The 20,184-nt window shown below is 37.1% G+C and overlaps 1 protein-coding gene across 5 annotated transcripts in view; it reads right to left on the bottom strand.

Annotated features, from left to right (window-relative positions):
- DCC (DCC netrin 1 receptor) overlaps positions 1-20,184 on the bottom strand; it is a 1,213,980-nt gene that overhangs the window by 359,437 nt on the left and 834,359 nt on the right. For all 5 annotated transcript variants that reach the window (XM_063653694.1, XM_054461350.2, XM_063653695.1 and 2 more), the window contains exon 9: positions 11,913-12,067. In XM_063653694.1, coding sequence (XP_063509764.1) covers positions 11,913-12,067 — 155 coding nt within the window. The remainder of the gene's footprint in view (positions 1-11,912; positions 12,068-20,184) is intronic.

Below are 20,184 nucleotides of genomic sequence, written 5' to 3'. Positions count from 1 at the left end.
TTCTTTTACATTTACCGAGGAGAGCTTTACTTCCAAGTATGTGGTCAATTTTGGAATAGGTGTGGTGTGGTGCTGAAAAAAATGTATGTTCTGTTGATTTGGGGTCTAGAGTTCTGTAGATGTCTATTAGGTCCGCTTGGTGCAGAGCTGAGTTCAATTTCTGGGTATCCTTGTTGACTTTCTGTCTCATTGATCTGTCTAATGTTGACAGTAGGGTGTTAAAGTCTCCCATTATTAATGTGTGGGAGTCTAAGTCTCTTTGTAGGTCACTCAGGACTTGCTTTATGAATCTGGGTGCTCCTGTATTGGGTGCATATATATTTAGGATAGTTAGCTCTTCTTGTTGAATGAATCCCTTTACCATTATGTAATGGCCTTCTTTGTCTCTTTTGATCTTTGTTGGTTTAAAGTCTGTTTTATCAGAGACTAGGATTGCAACCCCTGCCTTTTTTTGTTTTCCATTTGCTTGGTAGATCTTCCTCCATCCTTTTATTTTGAGCCTATGTGTGTCTCTGCACGTGAGATGGGTTTCCTGAATACAGCACACTGATGGGTCTTGACTCTTTATCCAATTTGCCAGTCTGTGTCTTTTAATTGGAGCATTTAGTCCATTTACATTTAAAGTTAATATTATTATGTGTGAATTTGATCCTGTCATTATGATGTTAGCTGGCTATTTTGCTCGTTAGTTGATGCAGTCTCTTCCTAGTCTCGATGGTCTTTACATTTTGGCATGATTTTGCAGTGGCTGGTACCGGTTGTGCCTTTCCATGTTTAGCGCTTCCTTCAGGAGCTCTTTTAGGGCAGGCCTGGTGGTGACAAAATCTGTCAGCATTTGCTTGTCTGTAAAGTATTTTATTTCTCTTTCACTTATGAAGCTTAGTTTGGCTGGATATGAAATTCTGGGTTGAAAATTCTTTTCTTTAAGAATGTTGAATATTGGCCCCCACTCTCTTCTGGCTTGTAGGGTTTCTGCCGAGAGATCCGCTGTTAGTCTGATGGGCTTCCCTTTGAGGGTAACCCGACCTTTCTGTCTGGCTGCCCTTAACATTTTTTCCTTCATTTCAACTTTGGTGAATCTGACAATTATGTGTCTTGGAGTTGCTCTTCTCGAGGAGTATCTTTGTGGTGTTCTCTGTATTTCCTGAATCTGAATGTTGGCCTGCCTTGCTAGATTGGGGAAGTTCTCCTGGATATTATCCTGCAGAGTGTTTTCCAACTTGGTTCCATTTTCCCCGTCACTTTCAGGTACACCAATCAGATGTAGATTTGGTCTTTTCACATAGTCCCATATTTCTTGGAGGCTTTGCTCTGCTTTGTCTGAAATGTCTTGTCTCACAGGTATTTGCTGCCACCTTTTCACATTCTTTTAGGTGTGCCCCTAAATATCCCTTCTTCAGTAAGGCTTTCTTTGACCTTCCTGTCTAGAATCATCCCTATCCTACTCATCCTATGTCCCCTTAAGCTGTTTTGCTCTTCTGTGGGCTTCACTTATATTTATTTATTTTGAGACAGAGTCTCACTTTGTTGCCTATATTTTTCAGTATTCAGAATTTTATTTCTGAGCCCCCACCCCTGAAAATACAGCCTGGACTGCTTCCATCTTAAGCATTTAAACATCCTGTATTTCATCAGATCTTAAGAACTCCCCTCATGAGAGTGGAGAAGGGACAGGCTTTTCTTCTTATCTACCTGGCCAGGTATTAGACTCGGAATGTGTGTGTGTGTGTGTGACAAGTCGTGATCATGGCTCAACGTAGCCTCAAACTCTCAGGCTCAGGCAATCCTTTCACCTCTGCCTCCCAAGCAGCTATGACTACAGAAACACACCACCACACTTGGTTGATTTTCCCATATTTTGTAGAGACAGGTTTTCTTTATGTTGCCTAGGCTGGTCTGGAACTCCTGAGTTTAAGAGATCCGCCCTCCTTGGCCTCCCAAAGTGCTAGGATTACAGGCATGTGCCACCACTCCCAGCCTATTTGCTTATTATTCCTCTTCATCATTAGAATACAGACTTTACGAGGATAAGTACTTTGTCTTTTTTTTATTACCGAATTCCCAGTCTCAAGAAACAGAGTGTAGTCCATTGCAAGCATGCAATGAATTATTTGTTGAACGAATGAATGAATAAATGAATGAATGAAGAGATGAGGAGATTCAAACTAATTTGGAGGGTGAAATATGAGCTTACGCAGGCTAAAAGTTTGATCCCTGTGATGAATTAGACAGGATAGGCTTTTTGCTCTTGGAAATATTTAATCAAAATCTTAAAGGAAAAATAGAAGGGACTTATGAAATAGCCTAATGGATAAGAACAGCATTTCAAACATATCCAAAAAAACACAGATACAGAAGTTAGCAAATCACGTGCAGCATTAAGGAGCATCATTATATGAGAAATAATTAGAATCAAGTAATGGAGTTATAATGGATGATTTTAACAGTATCTGGTATTCATTGAGGGCTGACAATGTACCAGAAAGTAAACTAAGTATCTCATTTAATCCTCAGAATAACCATTTGAAGGTGTACAATTGCATTACCATCTTAAATATTTTATTTTAATCTTTACAGCATCCCTGCAAGATAGATATCCTGGCTGACACGGTGAAAGCCCGTCTCTACTAAAAATACAAAAAATTAGCCGGGCGTGGTGGCAGGCGACTGTAGTCCCAGCTACTCGGGAGGCTGAGGCAGGAGAATGGCATGAACCCGGGAGGCGGAGCTTGCAGTGAGCCGAGATCACGCTACTGCACTCCAGCCCGGGCGACGGAGCGAGACTCCGTCTCCGATTAAAAAAAAAAAAAAAAAAAAAATCAAGAAAAGCTAACTTAACCCAGTTAGCTGACAAGAGAAAAAGCTAGAATGCAAACCCAGTCTGACTTCTAAATCTTTGTTTTTAAACATGTCATTCTACTTCCATTTGGATAACCTGGAACACCAATTATAGATTTAAATAAGAGGACAATGTACAAGTTACTAGCACTGACCATGGGCTAACAGTTCCATTGCTTGACTCTCAGTTGATACAAATCTGTGGTCATTTCCTTCCAGAAATGAGTGACAACATCTCAGCTTTGACTTTAACAGCTACAATTAGAAGCAGTAATTGCTTGTCATAGGCTTAAAATCTTTCTATTTTAACTCATGGTAATCTCCACTCCCTGCAGAATAGCCTGTGATCACAAATTCTGTCCCAACTCAACTCCTCATTGCATGGGATCTTGGGTTCCCCAAGGAGGAAAGATTGAGTAATTAAAGAAATGTAATGTAATGTAATGTAATGTAAGAATATTGTAATGTAAAAATAGCTAAAGTCATATTATTGACTTTTTATGTAACATGTAAAATTCACCATATATTACAGCAGGCAGAATATAACCTGCAGTTAAAAGAATCCATAAAATAGTACAGTAATTTAAAAGGGAGTTTTACTTAATTTTGGCGGAGTGTTATATCAGATAATTTCTAAAATATACTAAAATATTTTATACTAAAAGACAATATGGTTTGTGCATCAAATTATATCTGCATTAGATTATGCATTAATTACATACTGAAACTTTGTAACACTTACTTTAGGTTAAAAAAAGGAAATAGGGCCAGGCACGCTGGTTCACACCTGTAATCCTAGCACTTTGAAAGGCCGAGGTGGACAGATCACGAGGTCAGGAGTTCAAGACCAGTCTGGCCAAAATAGTGAAACCCCATCTCTACTAAAAATACAAAAACTTTGCCAGGTGTGGTGGTGTGTGCCTGTAATCCCAGCCACTGGGGACGTTGAGGCAGGAGAATCACATGAACTCGGGAGGTGGAGGTTGTAGTGAGCTGAGATCACGCCACTGCACTGCAGCCCTGGCAACAGTGCAAGATTCCATCTCAAGAAAAAAAAAAAAAAAAAAGAGAGAAAGTAAATTTGATCCCACAGTATTATTTAGGTCCATTTATTTTACAGGTATATTTTCATCAAAAATAGTATCCTTAACTTCTTTGAATGTTTGTGTCCCCTCCAAAATTCATGTTGAAATTTAAACCCCAATGCAAATATTTTAATAATCTTTTAAAAGATGATTAGGCCATGAGGGCTCCACCCTCATGAGGAGATTAGTCCTTATTAGAGGGCTAGAGGGAACAACTAGCTCCTCTTTTTTGTCCTACCATTTCTTCCACCATGTGAGGACACAGCGTTCATACCCTCTGGAAGATGCAGCAACAAGGCTTCATCTTGGAAGCAGAGACCAGCCCTCACTAGACACCAAACCTGCTTAATCTCAGACTTCCCAGTCTCCAGAACCATGAGCAATACATTTCTATCCTTTATAATTACACAGTGCCAGGTGTTTTGTTATAGCAGCAGAAACAGACAAAGAAAGAAACTTCTGCCCTTATTTTATTTTCTATCCCAAGCATGTTATAAAAGTCTGGACACATAGTTGGAGCTCAATAAATACTTACGAACTGCATAGAAAAATATGCTCTAAAAATGAGGGAGTGCTTCAATACATATGTGATTAAAATGCCTTATTCCTTTCTATCTTTACTGTTTCTTAGTGGTGTTCATCAGCCCTCCATCAAAGCAGTTGCCTAAAGCAGCTCAGCTCATATCCTTGGAGTAGAGTTTCATTCAGCTGCACCAGCATGATGACAATATCCCCAAAGATGTTCATGCTGGCTTTTGCTCTAATTCGGCTTAGCAAACCAACTGCTTTCGTGTTTAGTAGGGTATATAACCAAACTAGGCGATTAAACCCAAATCAGATCTACTTAGGGAACCTCTTTCTCCTAGACTAGTTGACCATGCTGCCTGAAAACCAATAATTATTATGACACTTTCTTATCCCCTTTCCTACACTCCCTTATGTCTGTCTATGAGAAGTTAGCTTTCTTCCTATGTAATTTCTCATGAAGCAGATAAATTTTCTAGATGTTTGGTTATACCAACTGAAGAAGCCTGAATCATGCTATGTGCTCAAAAGAAAAGAGAAAACAAAAGAGCCAGCAGAAGCTTTTTAGGGAAATTACACTTATGATATACCACTGTTCAACCCAAGCAACTAGTAAGCTATGTCCTTCACTTTCAGTTGAACTTCAGAAGATACTTATGTACTTTTCCAGGTAATGGATTTTTAATGTGATTAACTAACAAGTAAATAAACAGCATATCTTCAGGTCTAGATTCTCTGGCCTTTAAAAAATCATGTCTATTAATTTAGCACATAATTAACTTTTTTGTTTTGAACAAAACTGAACAATTTTGCTCAGGGAGATGAACTCTGTGAAAGCTGTTTTTAGTGAATTCTATTTGAAGTTGTTTCCACTAGACTACCAGTTCCTTGAGAGTCAGGACCATTTCTGACTTGCATTTGTATCCTCATTTACCAGCATAGTGCCTAGACTGCCACTGTCTGAGAGAACTTTCTGAAATAATGAAAATGTTCTCTGTGATCTCCAATACAGTAGCCAGTAATCATATATGAATTAGTGAGATGTGGCTCACAAGAGAGATAAGTTGAATTTTTGGTTTTTAACTTTATTTAAATTTTAAGTGCTACTAAGAAGTTGGAATAGGGCTACTGTGACTGACAAACTGTATTTTAAATTTTATTTTATTTCAATACTTTTAAATTTAAATAGACAAATGTGGCTTGTGGTTAGTGTACTGGAAACTGTAGGTCTAGAACTTAGCACAAAATAAATATTTTTAAATGAATGGAGAAAGAACAGTGACTCACATTTGCTTTGAAGTCTTCTAGAGGTGATTAAACAACCCATCATCTCAAGCCTACCTCTAATCCTTCCACTAATATATGTCATTATCAAAGACATCATACCTAACCTAATTGACCATTAAATCCAAATGAATTCCTTAAGCCTTTGGTCACAGAGGATACTAAACCATAAGTTTTTAACGTTCCCCATCTCTTATTTATAATACCCGAAAACATTTTTTTACATTGAGAGACCTTTAAAATAATGTATTTGTATGCTACCAAAAAAGATGTAATGCCAGTGCTTATCTTTACTTCTTTCCATTATTTATGTCTGGCCATGTACGGGATCAGACAACTGAATTGTTGTCAAGTGGACAGGTTCGCCATAGTGGTCATCCCAAATATTTATTCAAATCTCAGTGCGGTGCAGTTAATAGTTGTAAATCAAGTGACAAAAGTAATGAGCTAGACAGAGCTGTGATCAACTTAGTTTGCTTAATTTACGTAACCATCCTTTAATAAATATAACTGATATTTTATATATTTCCCAAACCAGATTCTACCAACATCAACCAACCAATGACAGCCAAGTGTCACGTAACAATGTTTTCATCAGCAACAGCCCACATATATTAAGGAGGTCCCATAAGAATATAATGAAGTTGAAAAATTTCTATCGCCTAGTGACATCTTGCCATCATATCATTCTAATGCAATGCATTACCTTTTCTATGTTTAGATATGCTCAGATGTACAAATATCTACCACTGTGTTATAATTGCCTACAGTATTCAGTATCATCACATGCTGTACAGGTTTGCAGCCCAGGAGCGATAGGCTATACCATATAGCCTAGGTGTGTAGTAGGCTCTACCATCTAGGTGTGTGTAAGACACTATGATGTTCTCAGAAAAATGAAATCAATTAATGGTGCGTTTCTTGGAATGTATATCCTTCTTTAAGTGACACATGGCTTTATTTATAAAATGGCAATGCTGTGATACATCTTATGGGATAATGTAGCACTTTCTGTTCATAAGGCATCAAAATTTAGACAAGCCAATCTATAACAGCCTGCCAAATGCTAAGGAGAGGTTAATTAGGGAGAAAGTAACAGAGTATGTAAATGCGCTGACTGTATAGTGATCAAGCTAGTTCTAAACTGTAAATGAGGTATTATATTAGCCTTATTTACCCAAGTGATTACCCTGGTGAGTATCGCACTTTGTTTGTAAATGTAGAGCAGTTGAAATTATGTTCTTATTTGATCCCGTTGGGTCGAGGAGCTTTTTTTTTTTTTTTTTTTAATTGAGATGCCAGGCAAGACCCAGTGGCTGCCCATGTGTTATCATATTTCATTTTTGCAACTTAGGAAGAAGAGGAATAAATGATATTCCCATTTATAGTTCAGGAAACTGAGGTCTCAATGATTGACAAACTTGCTCTAGGATACAGGTAGTAATGTTCAGAGACATTATTTGAACTTCTCTGTTCTTTTCCTAACAACCATACAAGTAGAGCCCTATTAGAATTTTTAAAATCTCACGAAGGAGGAAAGAAGCAAATATGGCTATTCCTCTAGATAATATATTCTAAAGTCACTCAACTTGGTGGGTTGCTTTCACTCATCTTTTTAGTATAAAGAATATAATAGACTAAGAATATTACTTACAACTCTTAAATATAAAACAGCTTTGTAGATAATTGAGTTGTGCTCTTGCAAATAGGCTTCCCATTCTAACTCAAGCCCTCAAGCCAGTATGTGGTCCATTTTAACATCCTTTATGATTAAACTGCCTTAACAGGATCTTAAAGGACTGCAAATAATAATTCAAGAAATCTCCACATGTGGAATGAAAAGATTAGACAAGTCTTAAGCAGACAGGGCCTTAAATCCTGGCTGATAATATGGTAGAGAAATTATATACCATAAAGGCAGGGGAGAATGGGCAAGGGTTTAGCCAAGGAAGATATCATCAGAGGAGACAAACCTTCATATAAATCAAACCTTTCTATTTCGAGCAATTATTTCATAAACTGGATCTTGGGCTGTTGATCTCTTTAAATGATTACTACAAAATGTATGCACTTTTAGAAACAGTTGCTGGCTGATTTATATTTCAGACATATTTTCCATCAGTTTTATTCTTTTCAAATATGGTTTGTATAATAGAGTTGATATTTTCAAATAATATGAAAAACTTGAAATTCAATTTGTATACAAGCTATGTAATTTTAGTGTACAATTACTACATCACATTTGGAAAACATTGATAAAAGCAGCAACCAAATGCATACTCAGCTGAGACCCATTTTCAAAAGATAAGATCATTTTTTCAGAAAAGAAATATTGATGAAAACGTTTTCTTTAACCTGATCTTGCCTCTAAATTCTGATAGTCTAACGAAGTAATAAAACCAGCCCTCGCATTTTCTCTTAAGGACAGAAAATTGGGCTTATAACAAAGAGGGAAGGATGGCGGGAAGGAGGAAGGGAGGAAGGAAGGAATGGGAAAGGAAAGGAAAGGAACCATAGGATCTCTGGTATATTCCATCTTCTTCAGTAATTGGTGTCTTATTGAGCGGGCTTGGAGAAGATGAAGTAAGTGCTCCTTATCCTAGAAATACTTTCAAATTGCCAAAATGGCATTTTATGTTACCAACAGAAGATAAAATACACATGCAATGCCTATAACTCATGATAATATAATTTATTTATTCTAATGTCTGTAAGAAAGACAGCAAGTGCGTTTAGCAGTACTCAATATACATGAATTGAAGGAATTGGCTAACTCTTTTGCACATGTAAAGGATATTCTGAATGTCTTGTTTATGCAGGCTACTTTATTCCTAACTACTTGTCTACTCAGTAAGGGATGAATTATCCAGTGGCAATGTTCAATGAAACAGAATCAAATCACAGTGCAAATAAACAATGATCTGCAAAGGTATCCTTATTCCATATATTGCTAAGAAAACAGGTAATTTAACAGAACAATGCTGTTACTAAAGGCCAAAATATGGTTAGCATTCTAAGGCTGTTATTGCTGCCATTAATGAAAAAAATTCATGGCTGCATCATGTTTCTAAGGCAGAAAGATTCTTCATTTTCATTTCTTAGAGAATAGAATTTATATGTGACAACACCACTAACAATCAGCATGTTTTATTCAATTAGGCTTTTGTTATTTTATACCTTATCATTTACGCTAATTGTTAAGCAAAGTAAATGCTTATAGAGACTTGGGTCCAGTGAGGTGCTCTGCACAAATTTTTCACACTGCTTTCTGAATGGGAAGGAATGTGTGATATATAAAGCATAGACGTGGCTGTCATTGTAACTGGATTACAAGACTGATTTGAGGAGGTGGATGCAGTATGATCTGGGCATAAGAAATTAACTAGGTAATATGCTGCAGCCATCACAGGTCATGGGCCCATGAGCAAATCTGTGACTCAGATTGTTTATATTCCATTTACCAACTTCTTATAAGTTCCCCTACTTGAGTTGTTTTGTTATTGTTACATATTTAAAAGATTTGCTTCCCCCCAAATCTGCTGAGATCCATAAATGCTGCCGCTTTATTACTCATATATGCTTTTCTAACATGCCTCATGCAGCCTGGAACAGTGTTAGGAACATAATAAATGTTTATTAAACATACTTATGAATTGAGTTATGTCATTGTTTGTGTTTTACAAAGTTAAGGCCATATGTGTGATACAAAAAAAAAATCATTATTCTTTTTAACTTAATTATATTAAAATGGCAGAATATATTGTATCATTTTATCATAGTTTTTATTTTTTTTAATTTTTATGGAATGAGTGTTCTTAGCCAGTGCCAAAAAGGAAAATACTTTACTGTCCCTTGGCTTGGGAACGTTGGTGTTAAAAAAAAAAAAAAGTAAAATTTTAAAACACTGAAAACTGCTTTCTTAAGTTAAATGCTTAGAAACAATAGTATTGATCAAAGAAAAAAAAATGCTCATTCTTACAAAGCAAGGCTAACCAACCAGGATTTTTATCAGAAATGCAATGTAATCACGACTAGTCAGCTCTGAAAAGTACAGTATAACAATTTTACAATAATTTTAGAACTAGGAGATGAAAAATTCAGATAATCCATGGAGATTTGATCTTTTGAAAATGAGCATACTTTTAAAGTTAGTTCCAATACTGGAAAATTTATCAAGGATTTCTTTAAGGAATTTTTCAAGAGTTTTTAAATTGTTGACCTATCTACCACATGACATATACCATATATAGTGTGTGTGTATTGTATATATGTAAAACCTAATTTGTTTTTAATAAAAAACATAAAATAGTCATAAAAGTTATTGATTTTACATAGATGATCTATGAAGAGAAATTCAATAAAGCAATTGAAGACTCAAATGTTGGGCCGGGCGCGGTGGCTTATGCCTGTAACCCTAGCACATTGGGAGGCTGAGGCAGGGGGATCACTTGAGGTCAGGAGTTCGAGACCAGCCTGGCCAAAATGGTGAAAGCTCGTCTCTACTAAAAAATACAAAAATTAGCTGGGGATCGCTTGAACCTGGGAGGCGGAGGTTGCGATGAGCCAAGACTGTGCCACTGCACTCCAGTCTGGGCAACAGAGACTCTGTCCCAAAAATAAAAAAAGAAGATTGAAATGTTATGTTAATATAGACATTAAGAAGGGGCAATTGGCATTGTTTAGTGATTTAAATCAGTACAGCAACAAAACATTGCCCAGAACAGAAACCTGGGAGCAGGACCAGCTCATAGGCAGCAAAGGGTGAAGTTGTGCATGGCCTCATGTTCTGCTGTAGCCATCCCATAATCTTAATAATTTTTAACAATGTGCCCCGTGTTTTTATTTTGCAAACAGAAATTATTTGGGTCCTACAAATTATTATTATGCCTGGGGGCCTGCATTTCCAAATAATTGTCTGGAACCTCAACATGACTATGCTTTTGAAGTTATTGAGGTTTTATTTCTGTGAGGCAAATATTTGTAGTACTTGCACAACTTAGCCTTCTTCCCTCCCTTCAATTAATACTTTATTCCAATTTGTTATCATCTTGTCTCTGTAGCCCTGGGCAAATGAAAGAAAGGATGGAGATTCTGTCGAAAGTGCACTCAGACTGTATCTCCTGCTGTCTCTTCTTCGACTTGCTGATTTAAACCACCCAAGAAGTGATAGAATACAAAGGTTACTCTCTCACAATTACCAGTTAAAATATTTCCAATCTCTACTTCACCTTATTCCCAAAATACAAGAGGTGATTTTGATATACCTCTTTACAGTTTCATGTAAAATGAACAGGAAATCAAAATATCATTATAAATTTTGTTATATAAAAAGGAAATAGGTACAGTTAGGTATTTAACATTAGGCAGTTTGTTAACAAGTAGCCATGCATTTCATTTTGATTTTAAATTCCAATTTTTTCTTAATGTGAAACAAAACAAATTTGGCGAATGGCTCATCAGCAACTAATCTTTTCAAAAAACATTAGAAATGCACAAGAAAAAACAAAATTTTGTCAAGTACAGAAATAGTTTTCGATATGTAATTTTGGAGGTCTTCCTTTATCAAAGTAGAAATCATTGAATTATATGTTGGTCAAAGAACATTCAGCTGCTTTACTTTGTGGAAAAAAAAAAAAAAGGTGAATCTAGTGATTCAAGGTAGAGGAGAGTGAGATTATCCAATAGAGGTTATCTCTCGTATTCCTCAAGTCTCAATTTGCTTTTAGTAGCTTTTTCAGTGCACGCGGTGTGTGTTTAAGCTTTTAAATTAGTCCCTGGATTTAGAAGTTGTATGCTATTGTTCTTTTACCTTTGATGTTACACTCTTTACAAACTCAAAAAATCTGAAAATTCAAAAGAGGAGGCTGAAACCCAACGATGATGATAAAACACTGTCAGGCAGAGTAAATCACTTTCTTAGGAAATGAATATGTAGACTGCATGGATATATTAGTCCTTTAGAGAGGTTAATTTGCCATTATGGTACGTGGCCTAAGTGAAGAGGCCATTCTATTTACAAGTTATCTTACTTTTAAAAGTCCTTGAGTTATATAGGTTACTTAAAAAAAAAAAATTGTTGTTCCATTTTGTCACCTCACAAAGGTTCTGTGAAAGAATTCAAGGATAGTGCAGAGGAAAATAAACACTTTCTAAATGTGGCCCGTTCCTTTTCATACTCACACTCAGGCTGTGTGGCCACCTTGATGGGTTGAGAACTCTCTCCTGGTCCCCATTCATTGTAAGCCACAACTCGAAACGTGTACATGGCTTCTGGCTTCAGGTTTCCCACAGTGAGCTGAAGGGACCCAGGCTGTGTTGTATTCAATGCTCGTTCCCTGAGAAATCAAAGTTGCAGAGAAAGATTATTCCAAAAAGAATACCTTCAGCCAAAATCTGTATTTGATGTGCAAGAGTAGTGAGGTGAACCAAAAGGTTGCTCACTCATCTAATGTTGACTCTAGGACATAATTCAAGACCTCAGACTTTCTATGGAAAATAAACTAATTGGAAGGACCTACAAATAAATGTTGCAAGGATTCTGCGGAGTTTAAGATTATGTCATTCTCCATGAAACTTGCAAACTAAAGTCTTTTTCCTCAACACTTTACAATTTGGAATTCAAAACCCATGAAAAACAAGGAGCTATTAAAATAAGGAGAAACATCTGGAATGTAGACAGGAAGATGGGTTTTGCAAACATCCGGCTAATGACAGAAATCAAGGTTTCAATTATTCCACAAATCGGTCTTTGTCAGTATTGCCAACAAATGCATTTATGCATTTTCTCTCATTGTATGAAAGGAAAACGCAGATGCTAAGTGTTCTATGTATGGAGCCTGAGTCCCTGTGGTTACTTTAAGTGCAATTAGTGAAAGGAAGTAGATTCCTTCCTACGTGAAGAGAAACTGCAACATATGCCTGTTTGTCTTGCTCTTCAAGCGACATCTGTATGTGTTCAATATCAATACGTTTATCAACTAAAAACTTCCTCAGTGTTGCAAATTAATGAATTAATCGACTGATCATGGTTACATGTATAGTGTATATTAAGAGACGACAAACCTTTTGGATATGGATGCTGACATTTTAGAAATGGTAACTATTGAAGTATTCTTTAAAGACACACATGATTCTAGACCTTCTGAACATTTTAGATATCCTCATTGGAACTTAACATACAGCTGATTGAACTGAGTAAAGAAGGGACTTCCTCTAAGCTTCTCAATTGTTTCTCAAGGTTTCTGTATCTAGATAATATCTCTTGCTTCTCAGTGGAATTATATGTACACTTTAATTTTGCCATTCACATATGTTTTGGTTTTGGACATATTTAAAATGAAATATCTTTTTCTGCCAGGGAAAATTAGATTTTCAAAAAGTAAAAGTTCTAAGTGCATGAATGATGATGATTCCTAGGCATATCTACACTCTTAATATAACTGATGGCAGAGACTGGCTGGCTTATCCTCAAACCCAAAATTTCTTCTTCGTGTACTAGACTGTATTTTCCAGCTTCCCTGAAGTCTAGTTGAGGCCATGTGACTGAGTCTCATCAAGAGGTTGAGTGTATGTGATGTGATGTGTACTGATTCCAGGCCTAGCCTAAAATAAACTGCACATGGGTAATTCACCATGTTCTCTTCCTCCACCTGTTGTCTTGAGGTAGGGAAGCATGATGACCTTAGAAGCCGTATGGGTGATGATGGAACAATCAACATTTGTAATAATTCTAGAGAAGAGCTGGGAAAAGAAATGACAATCAGTAACATCCCTTCCATACCTTATAGAGTCAGAAATAGTTCTGAGCCATTATATATTTTAGGGCTTATTTGTTATAGGGGTTAGCATCATCTTATCTAGCACTGCTAGTATTTAAAATATGCACCCTGAGTGGTTGCCAGGAGCTAAGTGATGGGAGAACGGGATGTTGGTGTTTAATAGGTAAAGAATTTTAATTGGAGACAATGAAAAATTCTGTGGACAGATGGTGGTGATGGTAGCACAACAAAGTACATGCACTAATATCATAGAACTGTACACTTACAAATAGTTAAAACTGTAAAATGAATGATATGTTTTACAATAGAGAAAAACACCCTGTATGAATCTGGATATAGCCTGAGGTTTAGGTATTCTTTTAGAAGTGCAGTATGAAGTTTCTGGAAGGCTGAATTCTGACTTCCAGGAGAGTAGGGGTCTGGATGAGATTCAGTAGTAATCTAAAGTAGGTAAGGCTAAGAAATATGAAACAATGCTCCCATTGTCCACATACCACACTGCTATATTCTACCAAACTAAGATCATTTAGGTCAGCAAGTTGCTTTTTAAAAGCAAACCCTCATAATAGAATTGTATGCCTTGTTGTATATAGCTCAAAGAGATTGAGTACATGGAGATGGGGATTTTTTCTTATTTTTTTTTTTTTAGCAGAAGAATTTTTATACTCAGTGCCTCAGGTAGCTTACTGATATAGATAGGGTGGTTTTGTTATCATTATTTTACATATATAGAGTGAGATTTAGAAAAGCAACTTGATTTATTGAAAGGCTTCACAGTTAGTGGGTATCACACTTAAGAATGAAATCTGGAACTTCATTGTCTAAATCTAGTATTGATATCATTCAACAATAGTGGAAAAATAAGGAACTTCTTTGGATCATGAGAACTTTGGGTAAAAGACATGAGGTCCTATAGGGAAAAAGGGGACAATGAGCACTCAGAGACTGCTGAGAGGATGAATTTGTCTATCATCTGCTGTGAATCATTTCATAGCATCTTTTCTAGACCTTCAAGCAACATTGTTATTAAAGGTCAGATTTGCCTGTCAAACACCTTGGGTATCTATAAGGAAGGACAGCTTTCATAATTGACTTTATTCTTCAAATACTAAATAAATTGGATGACATAACTGTGTTCCAAGTCATGCTGGCCATAACCCTTTGAACAGGTATTCTTCTGTACTTTATTTTTTAAATAATTTCATTATTTTAGATTCTGGGGTACATGTGAAAATGTGTTACATGGGTATATTGTGTGATGCTGTGGTTTGAGGTATGCTTGATCTTGTCATGACCAGGTAGTAAGTATAGTATGCAACAGTTTTTCAACCCTTGCCCTCCTCCCTCCCTCCTATCTGACAGTCCCATGTCTACTGTTGCCATCTATATGTCCCTGAGTACTCAGTGTTAAGCTCTTACTTATAAGTGAGAACATGTAGTATTTGGTTTTCTGTTCCTGCATTAATTTATTTAGGATTATGGCCTCCAACTACATCCATGTTGCTGCAAAGGGAGTGATTTCATTCCTTTTTAAGGCTGCATAGTATTCCATGGTGTATATGCACCATATTTTCTTTGTCCAGAATATATGAGTGCATGGATGTTTTTGTTAGAATTATTTAATTTATTTTGGATATATACCAGTTAATAGTATTGCTGGGCTAAATTGTGGATCTGTTTTCAGTTCTTTCGGGAATCTCCTAATTGCTTTCCATAGTGCCTAAAATAATAAATTTACATTTCTTCCAACAGTGTATAAGCATTCCCTTTTCTCTGCAGCCTCGCCAGCATGTATTGTTTTATTTATTTTTTTTTAGTAATAGCCATTCTGACTGATGTGGAATGGTATCTCATTTTGGTTTTGATTTGCATTTCTGATGATTAGTGATGTTGAGCACTTTTTTCATATGTTTGCTGTTTTCATGTGTTCTTTTGAGAAGTGTCTGTTTATGTCTTTTGCTGAACAGGTATACTTTAAAGGAAAGAGAGGCAAGAAAATTTGTACATGTCCAGGTAAAAATGTCCAAGATCATGAAATGAAAATATCACTTACATATGAAAGAGGATGTTGGATTTCATAATGGGGAAGATTTAATGATCTTCATTAGCCTCCAAAAATTATCCAAAATTAATAATTCATAAAAAATTTATATATAAACATATTCATTGATATGGACAATTCATACTTTCTCAGTCTTACATAAAGTATAAATAAAGCATCTTTTGAAAATGTTTCCATGGTTTTGATCTATAAAATAGAACCCAGGCAAATGCATTGTGCTTGCTATGTAAATACACCTCCAAGACAACTCTATGGTTCAACTTCTAATCACCTGCTGGTTCTGCCCTGGGTTGATCACTGGTTTCCACAATGTGGGCTCTTAGTGGTTTTAAACCATGGTTTAATCTAACCATTTCAATTTTATGTGCCACTTTCCAGAAATCTGCTTATCATATCAAAGGGAGTTTGCATCTAAACACTATGTAGGTCAGGCACAGTGGCTCACGCCTGTAATCCCAGCACTTTGGGAGACCAAGGCAAGCAGATCACTTGAGGTCAGGAGTTCGAGACCAGCCTGGCCAATGTGGTGAAACCCTCTCTCTAGTAAAAATACAAAAATTAGCCGGGCATGGTGGCATGAGCCTGTAATTCTAGCTACTCGAGTGGCTGAGGCGCGAGAATCCCTTGAGCCTGGAGGCAGAAGTTGCCATGAGCTGAGATCATGCCATTACACTCCAGCCTGGGTGACAGAGTAAAACCTTGTTTTAAACAAACAAACAAACAACAACAACAAAAAATAAACCTCAAAAGCCTATGTAGACTGTGGAGTAAGTAGTTCAGGACTGGGGTAAGTCAGGGGGGCTGTTTCTGGCCTTCACATTAAACTTTCTGGCCCCAGATTTCTCAAGTACAACTATAAAAATGTGCTATAAAAATGTTCGTATCACAATGTCTGAAAGAATTAAATGAAATGCTGTAGGTCAAATATCTAAAACAAAATACATGGCACCTGATACTTAATATGGATTCTGCCATAATGGCAGTCACTGCTATTATTTTATAATAACAAAATACCACCACAACTTCATAAGAAATATATCCTATTGCATCCAAGAAGGGGACTTTTCCACAAAGTATTTAAAACCAGGCATCTGAGGACATAAATTAATGAGAGATATAATCATATAGAAAAAAGCTACATAGATAGGTTTCACTGACCTTGGGGCTTGCCCCCACCCCAAAAAAACTTTATTGATATTTTCTATCATATTAATTTTCTTTGCAAAGATAAATCAAAACAAAAAGAGTGAGCATAACTACAGACATTGAACAAGTTCCAATAATGAAAATAATCATTTTTAAAGGGCTGGAAACTGCTCTCTGGGGGACACTGAGAAGAAATAGGAGTTCCCTGAGTTCCACAGTACAGCTTGATAAGTCTTATGGTATCTGATGTCCCCACTGGTGGATGAGTGTCTGCTGCCAAACTGCTGTGTGGCTTCCCTGGGTTTTAATGGGGTGACGTGAAATTGCTAATGTTATACAAAAGCATATTGAGAAAATGGTATTTCCTGCCATGTTGTCCTTCACAGATTTGTTCAGTTCTAGCCCCAAGGATTCCCACGAAGTTTTTAATCACCCTTTCCAGGCTTTAATAGCTGTAAAAAAACATAGCAAACCATTTCCCAACAAGTAAGTAACATCTGAGTTTGGAAGGGCAGTTTATTATGAGGGATTTCTCTGGTTTGACTATAGGCCAACACTAGCCACCTAAAGTAAATTTTCCATGAAGCGGTAATTAAGGATTTCCTCTCTGCTCGCTGTAGTCCATACTCCTCTGTAAATGGGCAGATAAGCACACTGGGTTCTGAAGAAAAGAGAACAGTGAATATGAGAAGTTTACCCAATTTTTGGGTAAACTTGGGTTGTTCTGCCTCTCACTGTGTTAATGACTCCTGTGAAAGCAGCAGGGACCCCAAGCCTCCTCCCTCTCAGTGATGTTCTCTCCTATGAATCTGAAGACATAATTACCCTTCAAATATGCAGAACTCAGAGTCATGATCTGTAACACCAGATGGATTGTCAGACAAAGCTTCTCCACTTCATTCCTTTCCCCCTAAGTTGGCAGTGTGGGGGAGTTAAGCCAAATTCAGGATAAGTCGATTGAAGTAAAGGAATCAAGTCACTTGTGCCTGCCTGAATCCATTCACTGTAAATTTACTCAATGAAAATTCACATAGAGCATCAAATATACGCAGTCTGATTCCTCATGCTAAAAAGTTTGTAGACAACTTGTCCACCTGGACTTTTTTTTTTTTTTTCTTTTATTATTATCATTATTATTATTATAATACTTTAGGTTTTATGGTACATGTGCGCAATGTGCAGGTTAGTTACATATGTATACATGTGCCATGCTGGTGCGCTGCACCCACCAACTCGTCATCTAGCATTAGGTATATCTCCCAATGCTATCCCTCCCCCCTCCCCCCACCCCACAACAGTCCCCAGAGTGTGATGTTCCCCTTCCTGTGTCCATGTGTTCTCATTGTTCAATTCCCACCTATGAGTGAGAATATGCGGTGTTTGGTTTTTTGTTCTTGCGATAGTTTACTGAGAATGATGATTTCCAATTTCATCCATGTCCCTACAAAGGACGTGAACTCATCATTTTTTATGGCTGCATAGTATTCCATGGTGTATATGTGCCACATTTTCTTAATCCAGTCTATCATTGTTGGACATTTGGGTTGGTTCCAAGTCTTTGCTATTGTGAATAATGCCGCAATAAACATACGTGTGCATGTGTCTTTATAGCAGCATGATTTATAGTCCTTTGGGTATATACCCAGTAATGGGATGGCTGGGTCAAATGGAATTTCTAGTTCTAGATCCCTGAGGAATCGCCACACTGACTTCCACAAGGGTTGAACTAGTTTACAGTCCCACCAACAGTGTAAAAGTGTTCCTATTTCTCCACATCCACCTGGACTTTTACAAGGAGGCTATAAGAAGAGTTAGTTAATAAGAAGCATTTTTTTTTTTTTTTTTTGTGAATGCTAGTTTTAAGAACTTTGAGTTACCTGATTAAAGTGTCTTGGAAAATAACTGTTTCTATTTTAAAAGCATGCAGTTTGACCCACTAACAATAATGTTCCTGCTTTACAGAGATCACTCCCTGTAACTCTTAAGCACTGACATCTTTTGAAGCATGAAGTCAAGCATGGCAACATGCGGTGCACCGTTGTGCAATTTACATTGAGGCCTAATTCTGGGTAGAGTATATTCTCCTGTGCCTAGAACTGGTCCCTGATTTAGTTGGTACTTAAATGTATTGCATTATAATAATAGCTTTTTCTAGCATTTTGCCATGAGTCTTCTCCATTTTTACTATCATCTATTGACAAAGATACCCTTTTAACACACACAACCTGTAAACTCCATGCCCACAACCTTGTGCTAGCTGCCATTCTAGGTTAATATGATCTCATCTCCATGGAACAAGGTTCAAAGACCTTCACGATGTGGCCCAAAGCTTTGCACAATCATCTGCAATGAGCCGTCCTGCCCCAGGACCCCTATGTCCATGTCAGCTTCTCTGCCTTTTCTTATTTTTCTTTCCCTTTTCCTTTCATTTCTTTTTCTTTTATTACACTTTAAGTTCTCAGATACATGTGCAGAACGTGTAGGTTTGTTACATAGGTATACATGTGCCATGGTGGTTTGCTGCACCCATCAACCTGTCATCTACATTAGGTATTTCTCCTAATACTATCCCTCCCCTAGCCCCCCGCCCGCCCCCAGACAGACCCCAGTGTCTGATGTTCCCCTCCCTGTGTCCATGTGCTCTCATTGTTCAACTCCCAGTTATAAGTAAGAACATGTGGTGTTTGGTCTTCTGTTCTTGTATTAATTTGCTGAGAATGATGGTTTCCAGCTTCATCCATGTCCCTGCAAAGGACACGAACTCATCCCTTTTTTATGGCTGCATGGTATTCCATGGTGTATATGTGCCACATTTTCTTTTTCCAGTCTATCACTGATGGGCATTTGGGTTGGTTCCAAGTCTTTGCTATTGTGAACAGTGCCACAAGAAACACACGTGTGCATGTGTCTTTATAGTAGAATGATTTATAATCCTTTGGGTATATACCCAGTAATGGGATTGCTGGGTCAAATGGTATTTCTGGTTCTAGATCCTCGAGGAATCTCTACACCGTCTTCCACAATGGCTGAACTAATTTACATTCCCACCGACAGTGTAAAAATGTTCTTATTTCTCCATATCCTCTCCAATATCTGTTGTTTCCTGACTTTTTAATAATCGCCATTCTAACTGGCATGAGATGGTATCTCATTCTGGTTTTGATTTGCATTTCTCAATGACCAGTGATGATGAGCCTGGAGTTACCTTCTCCTGACTCACGCTTCTGACTCTGTTTGGCAAAAGCTTGTTTCAATTGAAACCCAATTGGAATCCAATTCAAAAGAAATGTTTAGCTGAAACTTCGTACCCTTATGTCTTCAAACCCAGTACCATTAAATGCTCTCTTTTGTGTTTTCATTGCTTTTGGTTTATACATCTAGTGTATTATGTATCACTTTGTATTAATGGACATGAAATTTTCTTTGACTTCATTGTAAATTATTTAAAAAGAGAAGCCATATTCCA

This window comes from Pongo pygmaeus, chromosome 17 (genome assembly GCF_028885625.2).
Source record: "Pongo pygmaeus isolate AG05252 chromosome 17, NHGRI_mPonPyg2-v2.0_pri, whole genome shotgun sequence".
NCBI lineage: Eukaryota > Metazoa > Chordata > Mammalia > Primates > Hominidae > Pongo > Pongo pygmaeus.
The sequence above is the reverse complement of the archived record's forward strand: the minus strand, read 5'-3'. Positions and strand labels throughout refer to the sequence as shown.